Raw genomic sequence first — 16,502 nt, 5'->3', positions numbered from 1 at the left:
TGTAAGAAATCGTAAAGATTCAAAAGCTTTTCTAAAGGATCTTGAAACTTAGGTTAACTAATCTATACCTTAATTGAAGGAATAAGATCTCAGATTTTTGTGTAGTTAAAAACCACAACTATTATCTCATATTATTATGTAAGAAATGCAGCTAATGTGCTTTTATATCTTTGTATTGTAGTGTATATAAATATGGTTAAAGGGATTATTCTATAAGTAATATGACAGTAGATTGTTCGTGTCAGTTGATCTTGCAATACAATCCAACCCAGTTGCAATTTTAGCATTGCCAAAATCAGTACATTTTCTTTAAAAAAAAAAATTCTTATCCTACTTCCTTCCATCGGACTGGCAACCAGATTTGATTTAATGGCTACAATAAATTTGCAGAAATCAAATTTTGATTTTTACCATTGAATTTATGAAATTATTATTTTTTAAAAGTATTTACTTTTTGGTTGCACTCAGAGTATTTATTAAGTCACTAATAAAAGACTGTGATCCATTATAGCTTATTTATAATAACTAGATTCAAAACTTTTCAGATTACGAATCTAAGCAGCCTAATGATAATTGTGGGTGAGATGTAATCTTAGCCTGTGTTATCGTTTTATTGTGTGGAACATTTGTAATTAGTGTAATTATCTGTTGTACTATATACAGAGAGATTAGAATTAGCAAAAAATTAGATAACTCTTACTCTATTAATCACTGAGACTTCAGCAGTGGCTAAACTATGTATCCTCTGATGATTTATTATTATTGAGCATTTTTGAGCTAGAATTTGTTTTCTAACAAAAGCATTTATGTATTTCTGCTAAAGAATACATATATTCTATCACTAGGTTATATTGTGTCTCATTATCTTAATCTGAATTTAGAGACCAATAAGGATAGGATTGTGCCTGTTGTTGAACATCTTATATTGTATTGGACACCTTATAGGTGAGAGTATGAATTTGGCCAGTTCTGTCCCAGTTATGATTGAAAACACCTCCAAATATGGATTTGGAGATTTCCTCTCTTTTTCCCATGCCATCCTGATCGAATAGTGTTAAATAATGTTGCCTGCTGCATCACTGGAGCCTGTTCAACTCCTGGAGAAAGCATAGACATTTGAAAATGTATAGTGCCTCTGTGGTATGGTGTGCACTTCATAATACTAGTAAACCAAAAGCCATCTCAAATGACTTGGTGGTAGGGTACAGCGATGAGGTGCCGTGAGATCTGTCCCTGAGGTTATTCTCCATCGAAACTGAGATTCAGCTGCACAATTAGTGAGACAGGATTATACTGTAAGACCAGTGATGAAACTCTGGTGTTCCACTCACTTCTACTTGTGTCCTTTTCTCCCTGCCATTAAACTTTCAAGTGGTCTTAACAGTATTATGCGGAAGAAACACTATATTTGACATTCTTTTATGCCTTCTTTGGTGTTCAAACATGGGTCCAAGGTTTGGCTCTGTATCATCATGTCAACAGGGTGACAAGATTGTAACATTTTTATCAGTCTACCTAGATTTGTTATGTATTATTTTAAATAGCTGCTCATTCTGATTTTGATTCATATTCTGCTATTTTTTTAATTAATTTATCTGAATAATGATTGCTTAGGTCACTCGAAGTAAATATGAGAGTGTGTAATTTTTCATCGGCAATTCAGCTAGCTGTGAATATAACCTAAGAATAAAATTTGAAAATAGATACAAAATATATCAGAATTGATTGTCACAAACTCAAGAGCCAGTAGCATATAGAAAGAATGACAGTTTTCATAATTTGCTGTGTTCACAATAAGTATGAAGAATATAGATAATGAAAGTCATTTTAATCACAGATATTTTCAAGAAATAATGGTTTAACTTACAAGAATTTTTCAAACAACTGACTGCAATATATGCATAACAACAGTGATGAATCTTGTTTATGACACAGACTGACTTTCCTAATGACCTTGTCACCAAAATTAGTATCATTGCTGCAGAAGTTCATGACATGTCCAAAATGTATGCTGATCATTTCATTGTCATTGTAGTATGTATATGCTGTTAATGGTCATTATTCATTTCAGCTGTTTTATTTATTTATTTTTTAATATCAAACATTATTTCTTGTAAATATCCATTATCAAAACAACTTTTTATTTTCTGTTATGTGTGTGTTTCCTTGTTGGCATTTCACATTCCGCCTCATATTGCTTATATTGCAAAAAGTGTTACTTTTTCCATCTTTTAATTATTCCGTAAGGTTATGGCCATCACTTCTGTTACATCCCTATTAAACCCAGAATAGATAAATTTTCTCCTTTCTATTTAGCTGTTAGTAACAGGGAAATATTGAAAGTGAGCACTTTCAGCAGTTAGTGCACATGACAAAAAATGCTAAGACAGTTGAAAATAAAGAATTTTAGAAAAAAGTATCCATGTTGTGGGAGTCTGACATAGGTTTTACCTCTTTCAAGAAGTCACATTTTGCCTGATTTCTAGTTAGAGCAAGATAGATCTGTTCTCCAGTTTCAGCATGTGAGAAAAAGAATTATATAATAATTATTTTAAGATATTTCAGTGTTCTTTCATATATGAATGCTGGTAAATAGTTGTTTACTCTTAAGAAATATCTTTGAATTATAGAGGAAAATGCTGAGTTTTTATTCTTTATCTAAAATTCTTGGTAATATAAATGCTATTGAAAGGTAATGGGAAAAAAACTTCATAATTAAATATTTGGCTATACATGTAAGGCTTATGAATGAATTTCTGAATTAGAAATTATGGGCAAAATCGAAATATGGTATTTATGTTTGTCAGTAAAAATGTGAAATCTAAAATTGTTAGCAGTATGTATAGTTATAATGAAATTTTTTTTTATTGTTAGAAGAATGAGAAGTGGTTTACCAATGGTTTTAACTTCAGATAGATTAGAAACTAAAGTACTACCTTTCAGGATAAAGCTATGTTTAAAAGTTCAACAAAATTCATTAATGTATGTATTTTTGGTAATGAGAATGACTTGCTTACCTTCAGTTATGTTGGAGGTAATTATATCTATTTTCAATTAACATTCCCCATAAAGTTGGTTTTTCTTTCAGAGAAATATTTTAATATTGATTTATTATTAAAGTTAGTGTTGTTAAAAATTAGTGGTGAATTGTTTCTTTGTTTCAAAATGAAGAACTTTGTTATAAATTTATTATCATTATTATTAATAATAACTAACTGTTTGCATAACCAGTTACTCAAAATAGTTATTGTAAAAAAGAATATATATATATATATATATAAAGTTTGCGAAATTAGAAAAAGAAATCCTGATTATTCTAGCTGAAGAAAAAGGTGTATGGTAAATATTTATGGTGTGAAATTTTAAAGTTGACCAAATTATCAAGTTAATCTTTTTGTACAGGAAGTTGAAACTTAGAACAATAGTGTAGTCTTTAAAATTAAAAGCACTGAAAAAGTTAGTATAAGAAGCAATGTAATTTGAAAAATGGTAAAAAGACGAAAGGTATTGCGCGCTGGAGATTAAAATGTCCCCCCCCCCCTCAACCCCCGGTACAGTAGTTCCATTGCTCGCTTCGAAATCGTTTAGTTTCTTAATCAAAAACTCAGAAATGTTTTACAAAATATGAGATAGATAATAAAATAACTTCCAGAATCCTGTATTCGGCTGGAGATGTACATTATTCAAAATTTAATGGCTCTAGGTACTGTTGTTTTATCACAATGCGAGAAACATACATACATTTATGCAGATTCTTCATTATTTAATTTCTTTAAATATAATACATTGCTCTAATATTTGGTAGCAAAAATTTTAAAAGTGATTCACCATTTATAGTGAATTAACGCAAAATGCCAAAATGAAATTAATAGCTCTTCTAGGCAAGTTGCCTCTTTGGTCTAAAAAATGATAAAATCAAAATATTAATCTCCCCTATTTCATGTTTAAAAAAAACTTGTCAAGGGGTAAATTTATGAAACACCAAACGATTAATGAGTGCCAAATAACATGTTTCGTTATTGTGGGCACTTTGAAACTAAACCATTTTAAATAAATTTCCTTTAAAAAAAAAAAGAAAAAGAAGAAGATCACAGAGAGTCTCACATTTGCCTCTGAGTTTCCCCTGCATGCTTTCCGTACTCTTGAGAGTGAAACACACAAAAAAATCAATATAAAAATCAAAAAAATCTGTCCAATTAACGTGTTTCTTTGCCCACTGTAGTCTCTTTTTTTTTTTTTCCATTGCTGAAAATTAAGATAAGGCCTTTTTCGTGGAATTCTGATTCTCAGTCCAACATCTGTTAATCTTCTCCTGATTGTTCTTGAACTGACAGAAACACCAGCATCATTCAGATCACTTCTGATGGCCGCTGATGACATTTTCTATCTTGGAGACATAGTCTTTTTATTCTTCTGTCATCAGTAAATGTGGTGCACCTTTTTCGGCCTTTTCCTTCTTTATTTTTTATTGAATTTGTCTCCTGATATCGTAAACAAAACTTTCAGACTCCAGCTGTAGTCACTGAACCACCCACCTGTCTTGCAATTTCAGCATAGGAAAGACCACTTTCTCGTAACACAATAATATTACATCTCTTTCTAGGTGTCGAATCTACTCTTTTATTCAATGTCATTGCTTCTTGACTAAATATTAAAAATTTTTATAAAAATTCCTACTTGTAATTGCAGTGTATAAGAAACAGGTCCTCCTTCTACAGAACAAAGCAAAATAATGAATTGTTTCAAGTGTAAACATGATGTCTGCTTCTACTGGCAGTTACTAACATTTGATTCGTGCTCAGAACAAGAACAGTGATTGGCCAGGAAAGCTAGACATTACAAACCACTTCATAACTGTGTTTTTTATTTATATTAAAGTACATATAACTTTTTTGTATTGCAAATAATTGAATTTTGTGTTTTGAATTGAATTTAGTTATAAATTCTCTTTAAAATTATATATACAAGTTTGCATTTTGCGAAACGTAACATTTTTTATAAGCATACAAAGTTCAAAAACATAAAAATTTCCAAGTGTCCACAATTTTGGCCACCACTGTATATATGGTTTAAGTCCAGCTGGTAATTATTAGTAACAGACATGAAGAACGGCATTTATTGCTTTTAAATCGCTTAGTTTGTTAAACAGTAATACAGTTATTGGAGGAATTACAGCAACAAGAATGAGTGTAATATTCATAAATCAGCAGGACTTGTTTCGAAGGTTCTAAACTTAAACCTCTGAAACAAGTCATACAAATTTGTGAATATTATGCCGATTCTTGTTGCTTTAACTCCTCGAGTAATTGCATTCAGCTGTTATTTTAACTCAACAAATTAAATTTTAAAGAAAAATTTAATCTTATGCTATGCCAAATGGCAATATACTGATATTTGAAAGATAAAAATACTTTTTTACAGTGGCAACACTTTTCTTTGAAATTGCTGAAGTTGTTGATTAAATTTGAAAGAAATTTACTACTACTCGCTACATTTCTTTGAAATTGTTTTCTGATTAAATTTTGATCATAAGTATCTGGTGCTTTGTTGAGTGACAACACATTGCTTTAAAATCACCAAATTTTTTAATCGAAAATTCATTAAAATTATATAAAATTTGAAATTTACAAAAAATCTATATTCAGTGTTGGGGCTTTTAAGTTCATATCTTCTAGTGGAACATTAAGTGTGTTCAAAACTTGATAGCTGCAAATGCTGCCTATTTTTTACAGTGAAAAGAATATATATTCATGTAGATTCTTCATTATGTATTGATAAAGATAAAAGATAATTTTTCTGAAATATATTGCATCAGAGTGTATGAAAAACTAAAATTATGTTTTAAGTACTTTTCGTTTCATGTGTGCTTGATAGATTAATTTTCATGTAATACATTATTTATTACTTTTTGTGTATAGTTTACATGTATGTTTTAAATGCTTAGATTTTTTTTCTCCCTTCATAGGATTTTATGCAAATGTTTGTTCATCACATTGTAACTATAATGCTTCTAAGTTTCTCATGGACATCAAATCTTTTTCGCATTGGCAGCTTAGTTCTTGTGATACATGATTTTGCTGATGTTCCTCTTGAGGTATGTTGATATTGTACGAGAAATATAAATGTCTAATTTTGTATTTCTTACTAATTATTTTATCACTTTGACTGAACTTTACTGTGTGTCAGAGACATATATGAAGTATCAGATGATATTAAACTTTTTCTTCATGCAGGCAGCAAAAATGGCAAAATATGTGGAAAATCAACGAGTTGCTGATATTTGTTTTGCTGTCTTCACTGTTGCTTGGATTATTTCTCGTCTTGGTCTCTATCCATATAAGTAAGAAATACCTTGAAATATTATTAAATAAATCATATGCATGTATTTTAAAATTTGGTTTTCTTTCATATCTAAATTTAGAAATGTGTCTTTGCTAATCTGTATATCACGGGAGAGAAAATATTTTGTAATAAACTTCATTTTTTAAAGCTTTTTGTTTATTAGAAATAGTGAATTTTAATACTCCTCAAAAAATATTCTTCATGTGAATGAAAACTGCAATTAAATGCACTACTAGTTAATATGAATATTTTTTTCCCTTCCTATGTACTGCAGTTGAATCTGTCATCTTTATAAATTATGCAAGTTTGGTTAAAAGTGTAAAATAATTTTTTATATTTTTAGGATAATTTATAGCACTATGTATGAGGCACTTCTTATTGTGCCAATGTTTCCAGCTTATTATGTATTCAATTCATTGCTGTGTGCTTTGCAAATTTTGCACATTGTGTGGACATGGATGATTGTTAAAATTGCTTTACGTGCTATCTCATCAAAAAATCCTGGGGTAAGTAATATGTATTAAGCAGTCTCTCTCTCTCTCTCTTTTTTTTTTTTTTTTTTTTTTTTCAGTTATTGGTAAAATTTAGTTTTTGATTTCTCTATATATATATGTTTCTCCAAATTTTAACTAGGTTAAAGATTTGCGTAGTGACAGTGAACAAGGAAGCAGCAGTGAATCTGAAGATACTGCCAAAGGTACTTCTAGTCAAGAAAACAGTACCACCCAAAGGACATCCTGACTTTGAAATGTTGCAGTTTTTGTCTAGTTCATTCCGCTGTTCATAGTAACAGCCTAAATTTTATTCCAAAGAATTCATGAGCATTGCTGTGAAACATGTTCATCTACGTTAGCACGTGGTATGGGAACTGTTATAATATTAATAAATTGTGTGAATAATTATTTTGCCGGTGTAAAAAAATTTTAAAAAAAAGGAAAAATATTCCCATTGCTTTGAAAAACAATTGTTTTTCTGATGCGCACTATATCTGATCTCTTTGTTATTCACCGAATATTAGATTTGCATCTGTTTGTCAAATTTAAAAAATATTTTTACTGCTTGTAAAATGAAGTTTATGTTAAACATCTCACATGCCACAAAGATTTTTTAATACTCATAGTTACATATATTTTGACTGATTTGAGCATTTTTTAAGTTTGTTTTTGTTTTGTACTTATTTTGTGCTATAGTTTTACATTACTACTTAAATTCACAATGCCTTTTTGTTTAAATGTAGTTCTTCAGATAAATAAATCTTCTGAACCTTATTCAGGTTTTATTTTGCATTCCATATCGTATTTGAAAACTGAAAGAATGAATTAGATATTTTTAATCCTCCCCCCTTTTTTTATGTGAGCATAAAAATATTTAAATGTTCATAGATTTATTTTCCAAACTTTATAAGGAAACTCTCTTGTACCCTTTACCCTCTTCAGCATAAAAATCAAGGTTGTATTTGAAACATTTAACTTTGTCCTAAGTTCCAAATATAGTTTCCATAATATGCATAATGGAATATATGGATGAGATAGCATAATTTATTATAATTAAATTATAATAAATTATTCTTAGTGCATTATCATGCAGAGATATTTGTCAGGAGATACTGAAACTGAAAGTAACAAAAAGTTGCCTTTTGTGAAGCATAATTTTTGCAAACAAATTAAATTAACTGCCCTGCAGCTTTGCATTTTATAAACTTGTCTGTATTAGGAAAGATGCTATCTTATTACTACTATATTTTTATTGTTGTCATTCCTTTTATGTTTTTATTGTATGAACTTCAGGAAAATTTATGTTTTAGTTCAGATTTATGATATTGTGCACTTTTTCCCTTATTTTACCTCATTAATTTCGCTTGTGAACCAACTAAAATATTTAGTGTATGATTCATTCCTAACTTGCATTTTTGCTGACTTCTTTTCAAATAATTTTATCTGTTAATTATAGTTTAATTATTGTAAAGTTTTTTTTAATTGTATAATTTATGTTTAGCCAAAGTGTGTCTGGAATACAGTTATGCCCTAGTATTCACTGATTCATTACCTGCTGTTAGAAATGAATCCCCCTACTGTTAAAAGAGAATAAAGATTTGGAATATGCAGATTATATTCTTAACATCATAAAATTTAATTTACAAATGGAAATTTGAAGAAAAAGTTTTTTTAAAAAAATGGAGAATTTAAAAATATTTTATTTATCTATTTTTTCAATACCCACATAAACTGACCCAAGAATGGTTTTTGCTTCTGACCGTCTTGAACAGTATATTACACTGCACAATACAGGTACTGCATTTCTTTATTTTTCTCTCATCTTCTGGGGGTTGTGTTAAAATATATAAATCTTAAATGTTTGCTTTCCATGTGTAAGAAATTATTTTTTTAACTTTTAATATTTGTCATAATTTGCTTTACCTAGCATTACACCATATTACACCTAGAAAGTATAATAAGCAGTTATAGGGTACTACTGTATATTCAATAAAATTATATGTGAAAAAGTTAAAATCTAAAATATCCAGATCGTTAAAGTATTAATAGTGTGGAACTAAAAATAGATACCATGTGCATCTATATTTTGTGCTTTTAAAGGCATTGTTCTTTTAATTTTCAAGTTGTAAAAAATGGTGTGTAATTGTGATATGACATATCAGGATTCTGCTAGTTTTGATCTCCTAATGGGACTGTTCCCATCTTTTCTGCAGTGGTTTTTATTTTTTTAATAATTTATGAGAAAATGAACAAGGAAATTTTTAAAATCATTATGTGCAAAAAGTTTTCACAAAAGTAATGTGTAAATGGTTATGTGCAAATAATTTGTGAACATTGGTAGTTATGCTACTAAACTGAACAAAAATTAATGCAGATATTTAGAAGTAAAATAAGTAAACAACAAATAATTATAAAGTAAAATTTTATAATGTGTGGTGAAGAAATTAGAATAATGTGTAAATGTTCAGCAAAAAGGGGAGAAGTACTGAAAAAAAGATAAGTAACTTTCAGTGGAAAAATTAAACATAATCTTTATTTATTTAATATAGATTCTGAGTAGAATTAAATGGAATGTAGGCAAGTTCTTTGTTCTGGAAGCTTACTGAGAATAAATAATTGTAATAGCATAATTGTCTGAAACTGATTGAGAAAATAGAAGTAATATATGAGAAATAAGTGAGAATCAGCCAGACAAAGCTGTGTTACTTACATACTCTGAAGATTATTTTGATATTTGTAGTGATATGCATTAAATAAGTAGATGTACAAGGTATCCTTTTTTTAAAAAAAATTATTTTGTACAATTTATGAAAAAGTTATATTTTTTGTTATTCTTGTCATATAGTTATGTTTATTTCAAAAATGGTTTTCTTTTCTTTTTCCTTGCCTCTCTCTCTCAGATTTAACCCAAAAAAAAAAAAACTATGTAATAAAAATGTGTAATGTAAACTGCGGATAAATATCAAAGATATTCTCATATAAGAAATAATATCTTTTTAAATAATGACACATTTAAGGCACTTCAGTAAATGTCATAAACATGTTTTTGAAAGTGGCTTCATTTTGTTTCAGTGTAATTGCTTGATAACATATTACAAAATATGTTATAAAAATTTAAAAAATTTTCTGGTTTTTAAATTTTCTGTTATCTTAAATTATCTTTAATTTCCAGTAACTCCCCCCATATTAAAAAAAAAAAAAAAAAACTGTTTAAATTATCTATATAGTTTGCTTTGTTGAATTTTAGGAGGAGGAAAATGGTTTATAAAGTGTACACTGAGTGTATTTTAATGCTATTTTTTTAACAAATATGGCATTATTATTGTTCAAGATGAGTATGTGCATAAATACTTCCTTTTATACTTTTGCTGTTAGCTTTCTTGAAAAGTAATTTGATGCATATATTTAATATAGCAGATTATAAGACTTTTATCAAAATTTGAGAAAGTATCTTTAAAATGCTGTTCCTAGCTATTTAATGTCTGCCATATTGCCTCATTTTATAATGCATTTTTCATCAAAGAACCAGTTTTTAAAGTGTGGATATTTAAAAGGAAATCATAGCAGAGCTATTATGTTGAGATAATTAATAAATGGACTAAAGCAAATATCTTTATTAAGACTTTTGTTTTTAAATATTAAAAGAAGTATATTTTTGAAAAATTCTGTACAAATTATTTTAAACTTTTAAAATATTCCACAGTGGAACTTCATGTGTAAAGTTCTGTTCAGGTGCATCAAATAATTATCCAACACATTTCCTTGAAGAATTAAAATTTTGTTTTTCATTTTTTGCTTGATTTTATTTGTGGTGTTTCAGTTTATACAATTATTTTTATTCATTAAAATAATATTTATTTGCTTTTTAATTACTTTGTAAAATAGTCAACCAGTGGGGAAAAAACTTGAAAAAATGCCTCTAGTGTGCCATAAAAATTGGCAGAAAGAAAAGTACTGTATTTCAGATTATTTTATTGCAAAGATCAGAGTTCCTGAAAAAAATGTTATAAGAATAGAATATCTAACAGGATGGAGTGCAAGTGCTTTAGAGTGTGAATGTACTCATATGATATTGAATGCAATGATGCAGCTAAATTGGTTCAGTTTTTACGTTCACTCTATTGAAGTTCATTTTTGTATAAATTTTATCATCTATTTGATTCCTTTGCTGTGATTTTTTTCATGCTGCAGTAAGAATCAGTGTTTTTTATCCTTCTTTTAGAATGAATTAAAATTTCACAAGCACTTGATCATTATTCCCCCCCCCCTTTTTTTTTAACAATTAAAAAAATTGTTGCATATTTGTTGCCATTTTACAGCAAAGTAAAATCTTTTTATTATGAACTGAAAAACTATAGAAATGCTTTTTTTTGTCGTAAACTCCCATGTATGTTTCAGGCATGTATAGCATATTGTTGGTCATGGGTATGACATCTTCTAAATATAATGGTTTGTTTTGAGTCCTTCAGTCAACTGTTGTTGAGAGATTAGTTTTAAGTAACCTAATCAAAATCTCAACAGTAATAATATGCAATTTTCCTCTTCACACATTCTCTAAATTCAAATCTGTATACCTAAATATGCTTTTCTATCATTGCAAGATTACCCTCTCAAGATAACCTTTACAATTCAAATTTTTTCAGCCATATGTCTTTTTAATTTTTTTTTTTTTTTTTTTTTTTTTTTTTTTTTTTTTTTTTGAGGGGGAGGGAGTTTGTCTAAAGAAAAAAGCATTCTGAAGAACAGGTAATGCTTATTTAAAATTAGCTTTATGAATCTCATAAAAGTCAACTCATAAAATAGCAAAATAATTCTCAAAACTCATAAAGTTTGGGAATTATTTTGCTCTGAAAAAAAATTGAAAAAGCACTTGCCATAGACTAGGTATTTATGTAACAAGCCAATATTTGTATAGCTATTACTTTTTATAGTTAGCCAATACTTATGTAGTTCTTTATATCCACAATTATTAAACATTTCTTGAGCCCATGTGAAATTCTAATTCCTTCTGTATTCAGATTTAACAATTTACATGTGAATTGAAGTAATTTTTGGTGTTTTTTTGGTAATGACTGTTAAAAGTTTTTTTTTGGGGGGGGGACTTTACATGGAAGAAAATTCTCATATCCAAGTTTTATATAAAATTTGCAGTTCAGAGAAACATTATTTTGCTTAGTGTGATTTTATTAATGTAATACTCATGAGAAATAATTTTGTTATGTATTTTTGTTTGTTTGTTGTTAATAACAGAATGTTCATAATTTAAGTTTAGAAAGAATATGTTGTCTTTCTGTGAAATGAAATTCTTGAAATATTTTTCAGTCGTTTATTTCAAATAAGGTTAAAGTGATCTGTGATTAAAAAGTGTTTTCATGTTTCATGCATGAAGTTATTTAAATTTTATGTTTGTAATGTGTACAGTTTGTAATACAAACAATTTCATGTATGCCTTTCTCAAATAAATTGCCAAGCATTGTGTTTGTAAGTAAACAAGTTCATTATAACATTTTGTTTTACAGTATGTGCTGTGTTATATCATTCTTTAACATTTTAATTATAAAACTTACTAACTTTGAAATGTTTTGAATAATTAAATTACATATAAATTTTACAAATGTGGGAAAAGTCATTTATAACACATCATAACTTTGAAGATGCTAATGAATTAATCTGTATTAATTCCATTAAAGAGCAATTTTTTTTTTTCCAGTGCTAAAGTAAGTATGTATGTATTAATGAAAGTACATCTGATCTTTTTAAGTTTGTTTCATTAAATTTATTCCATATTATGGATATATACATCATCAGAGGAAAAAAAAAATGTAGGTTTATATAAATGAAATTTTTCTTTCTTTCAGTGAATAGAAAACAGTATCTGTAAGATATAATTTTTAAATGCCAATCTATAAAAATTTTTAAGTTTATAAGCAAGTTTCATTGTATTTTTATCATTGTATCCAAATTTTTTTTAATCAAGTTTAAACCAATTTTAAAATAAATTAAAAAGTTATGTGGAATATATATCTTCTGGAAATCATTGTTTCTTATTGTTATCTATGACTTTTTACCTCCCTCCTTTCTGAAAATTTTTTTGATAATAAATTATGCAGTATTGTAAAATTATGTGTAATTTTAAGACCTGACAAAAATGATTAAAGGCATTGAAATACTGTAATAATATTTTAAGATTGCTATCTTTCTTTGTTTTTAATAATCAACTATTTCTGGTATGTGTATTTTGCTCCCTGCCTTTATTTTCCTTATTATTGTTTCAGTATGTTTTTTATTTTGCAATTCAGATTTAAATTTCAATTTTGTGCCTTATTTCATGTTTTCCAAAGTATGAATGTAATTTTTAAATTTGTCTGTATGTATTGTTGTGCTGCTTTGTTAGATATTATGTTTAAGACACTTTTATATCTAAACTTGTTTCTGGCTGGGATCTCACTCATCCTCAACTTCTCGCCTATTCTGAGAATTTAATTCGACTAAAGTGCTTACTTGAAGTCTGCTTGTTACATAAAGAAGATGACTATTTTAAGGGAACCAATGGAGAAAATATTTTATCTCTAATATTAAGCATGAGAAATATTATGGGATTTTGATTCCCAAAGAATGTATGAAATTTATTTCTTCTCCCCCCCCCTTTAAGAGTGAAAGATTTAGGAATATTGAAACTTTTGCAGTGGTATTCATATTTTGCCAATACTTAATTATTTGAGAACATTATTTGTTTGTTTTCATGTTCAGTATTAGACAACATTGTATGCTAAAGATTTTGGCCTAGGTTTATCTAAGATTTACATGTCTGTTCTTCATTATCTGAATATTTTCAGATCTGTGTATTTTCAGATAATTACAGATATTGTCCTGCAAGCTCTTCTTATGAGTATTATAGTAAAGTAAATTGTCATGATAATTATGTTTAGTTTTATTTCTTTTAAATGTTTTACAATTTGTAGACTTTTTATATATGTATATATCTGTATGTATAAAAATAGTTTAGCTTAATTTATAGACAAATTGTAAGTTTAGGAAATATATTCCATCTAATTTTCATAAATTGAAATTTTTCTGTATCCTCCATGAAGATTGAACAGCATAAGAATCTATTAATTGTGTGAGGAAAGAAAAGTGCTTTGAAGAAATTATTTTCAACACTGGTTCCTTTGAAATTAATTTTTATTTCTTTTGTGATAGGCATTATATAAGTATTTTATGTATATACTTCTGTTTTAATGTTCCCTACCTCCCACTTGGAAATAGTGCCTTCATTGCACCACTAAGGTGAATCTTTAAAAATTATAACAAAGCTTATTCTTATACATTGTTACAAACAAAAAATTTATCATGTGTGTGAAATATAAAGTGATATTTTGATTTTAATATGTTGTGCAAGTTGTGAAAATAAATGCCATATATATGTATATATATAGAACTGCAGTGGCATGTGGTAAGTAAAATATAATTAGAAGTAGAGTTTAAGGTGACAGTTATATGTTAAATATTTTATTTGAATTTTTTTATTTGTGTAAAAAGAAAAGTTTTATGTTTTATTTTAGCTTGTTTTTCCATAAATGAGATAAAAACAGATGTGTTCTGAGTTATTAATTACTTTTGAAACAAATATTTCGGTAAAATAACTTTATTTCTCGCAAATAGTTCTAAAAAAGCTATTCAGAAAGAGTGAGGTTTTCATTATCAGCCAGAATTCTAGTAATCATGCACCAGCTTTACAATTTAGAATAATTTAGGATTGTGCAAACAAAATACCGTGTTTAAAGTTTATAACTTTGTTCTTGATGAAATTTTAAAATGTATAAATGAACTAAGAACCACTTACATGCATTTGTGAAAAGTAACTGTGTTCATAAAATAATAGAGTGTTCAGTTCAATAAGATGAAGTTAGCAATTTATTTTGTTTTAATTTCCTATTAATATGTACTGCATCTGGTTTTAAATCATGCTATTTCAGAAATAGTATTTTTACTTTCTTGTACGAACGAACGAATTATAAAACTGATTTAAAATGGAAGAGAATATTTTGTGGCATCTGTAGGTACATATGTACGCATCTCACATAACTCAAAAACGAGTAGCCTCAGAACATTGAAATTTTGTATATAGGATTGTTTTAATATGTAGTTATGCACCTCCCTTTTTGGTTGCAATCGGCCACACCAAAAGTATATAAATTTGTATGTATATATATACGTCCGCCCACCCTGTTACTCAGCTCAGTAAGCTTTTTTTTTTTTTTTTTTTTTTTTTTTTTTTCCATTTTTTGCTTTAAAAAAGATTGAATTATGTTGTTCTTATTTTAAATTGTGAATATTGTGAATATACTTTTTAACAAAGTTTAGTTGCCTGATATTTTATATATGTGGGATCTTTAAACAAAGCTGTATCACTGAAGTTCGTACTTTATTGCTTCATGAATGCACAGGTGCTTGATTGTAAGTATTTAATGGAAACCCAAAATGTGTTTACTTATGCATTCTTAATTTTAAAAAAGGTATCTTCAGGTGATAAATAAATGTAGTATATTTTGCTTTGCTTAACTGCATGCCACTGTAGAGATGATTTCATATACAAAAACTATTTATCAGTCATTTTTTTGTGCAGAAATGTCAGACTTGTTAATTTTTTTTTTTTCCTTATGTGAAAAATAACATATGCTTTAAAGAATTATTTAAGATCTTGGAATAGATCTGTTGCTATTGTGATGTGGAACAGTTTTTTTTCCTTTAAGTTTTGTTATTCTTTTTAATCCATCAACAGCATTTACAGTAGGATTTCACACTGTTAACTGTTTCAGATACTCTGTATAAATATCACAGAAAAAGTAGGTATGTGCACACGGGGTGGCTTCTATTCGTGAAGAGCTGTTTTCATAATGTAAAAGTAACATATTAATTCTATTATCTTATACCATTACATCTTAAAAGTTAGTTATCTATTTGTTACTCATGTTTTAGAGTTACTTGATGCTGTTTTTTAGTAGTAATAAATACTCCAGAAGCAAGAATCAGCAGTCTCGATTCTTATGTGATTGATTGTGGTAATTAAATTTAATAGGAAATGATTGGGATTGCTGCACATTGTGGGTACTTAAAAATATGCTGTATTTTTTATAATCATTTTCATTGTCATATTATTTATAAAATTGAACATTCATGTGTCCTTTTAATATAAATTTCAGGTTCTGCAAATGTATGTCGTTAAGCTCTTGTATGCTGAGTATCTTGCTTTAGTCTGAATTTGCAACTTATCTAGTCGTATCACTCTGTTTGTACTTGCAAATAAAGTTAATAAAAGCATCTTGATTTCTATTATATTATTTGTCTCAATTTCATCTTATCAAGTTGTTACTAATAAGAATTTTAACTTACACTGGTGTGCAAAAATTAAGGACGAGACGGTTTTTTCAATATGACTTTGTACAAAAGCTTTCCAAATCAACACTGTAAGATCCCCAATACGTAAGGACATGAGTAATGTAAGCAACACTTACTAAAAGAGAAATCAGAGGGATAAAAAGAAGCTTTATTGGAAAAGTAGCATGGAACGCAATGCGACTGAAAGCCAAAACATCACTGTGATGGGTGTCCAGCAAGAAACATCCGGTCTTTAATAGGGGATATGATCTCCCCTGACTGCTAGGC

General features: G+C 28.1%; 1 protein-coding gene across 1 annotated transcript in view; it reads left to right on the top strand.

Annotated features, from left to right (window-relative positions):
- Positions 1-16,172, top strand: part of schlank (ceramide synthase schlank) — a 50,901-nt gene extending 34,729 nt beyond the window's left edge. Inside the window, exons 7-10 of the mRNA XM_035361497.2 lie at positions 5,966-6,094; positions 6,234-6,340; positions 6,686-6,848; positions 6,976-16,172. Coding sequence (XP_035217388.1) covers positions 5,966-6,094; positions 6,234-6,340; positions 6,686-6,848; positions 6,976-7,083 — 507 coding nt within the window. The 3' untranslated portion in view covers positions 7,084-16,172. The remainder of the gene's footprint in view (positions 1-5,965; positions 6,095-6,233; positions 6,341-6,685; positions 6,849-6,975) is intronic.
- Positions 16,173-16,502: the final 330 nt, after the last annotated feature.

Source organism: Stegodyphus dumicola, chromosome 11, assembly GCF_044657685.1.
Source record: "Stegodyphus dumicola isolate Sdum_Otavi_A_Nest chromosome 11, ASM4465768v1".
Lineage (NCBI taxonomy): Eukaryota > Metazoa > Arthropoda > Arachnida > Araneae > Eresidae > Stegodyphus > Stegodyphus dumicola.
The sequence above is the reverse complement of the archived record's forward strand: the minus strand, read 5'-3'. Positions and strand labels throughout refer to the sequence as shown.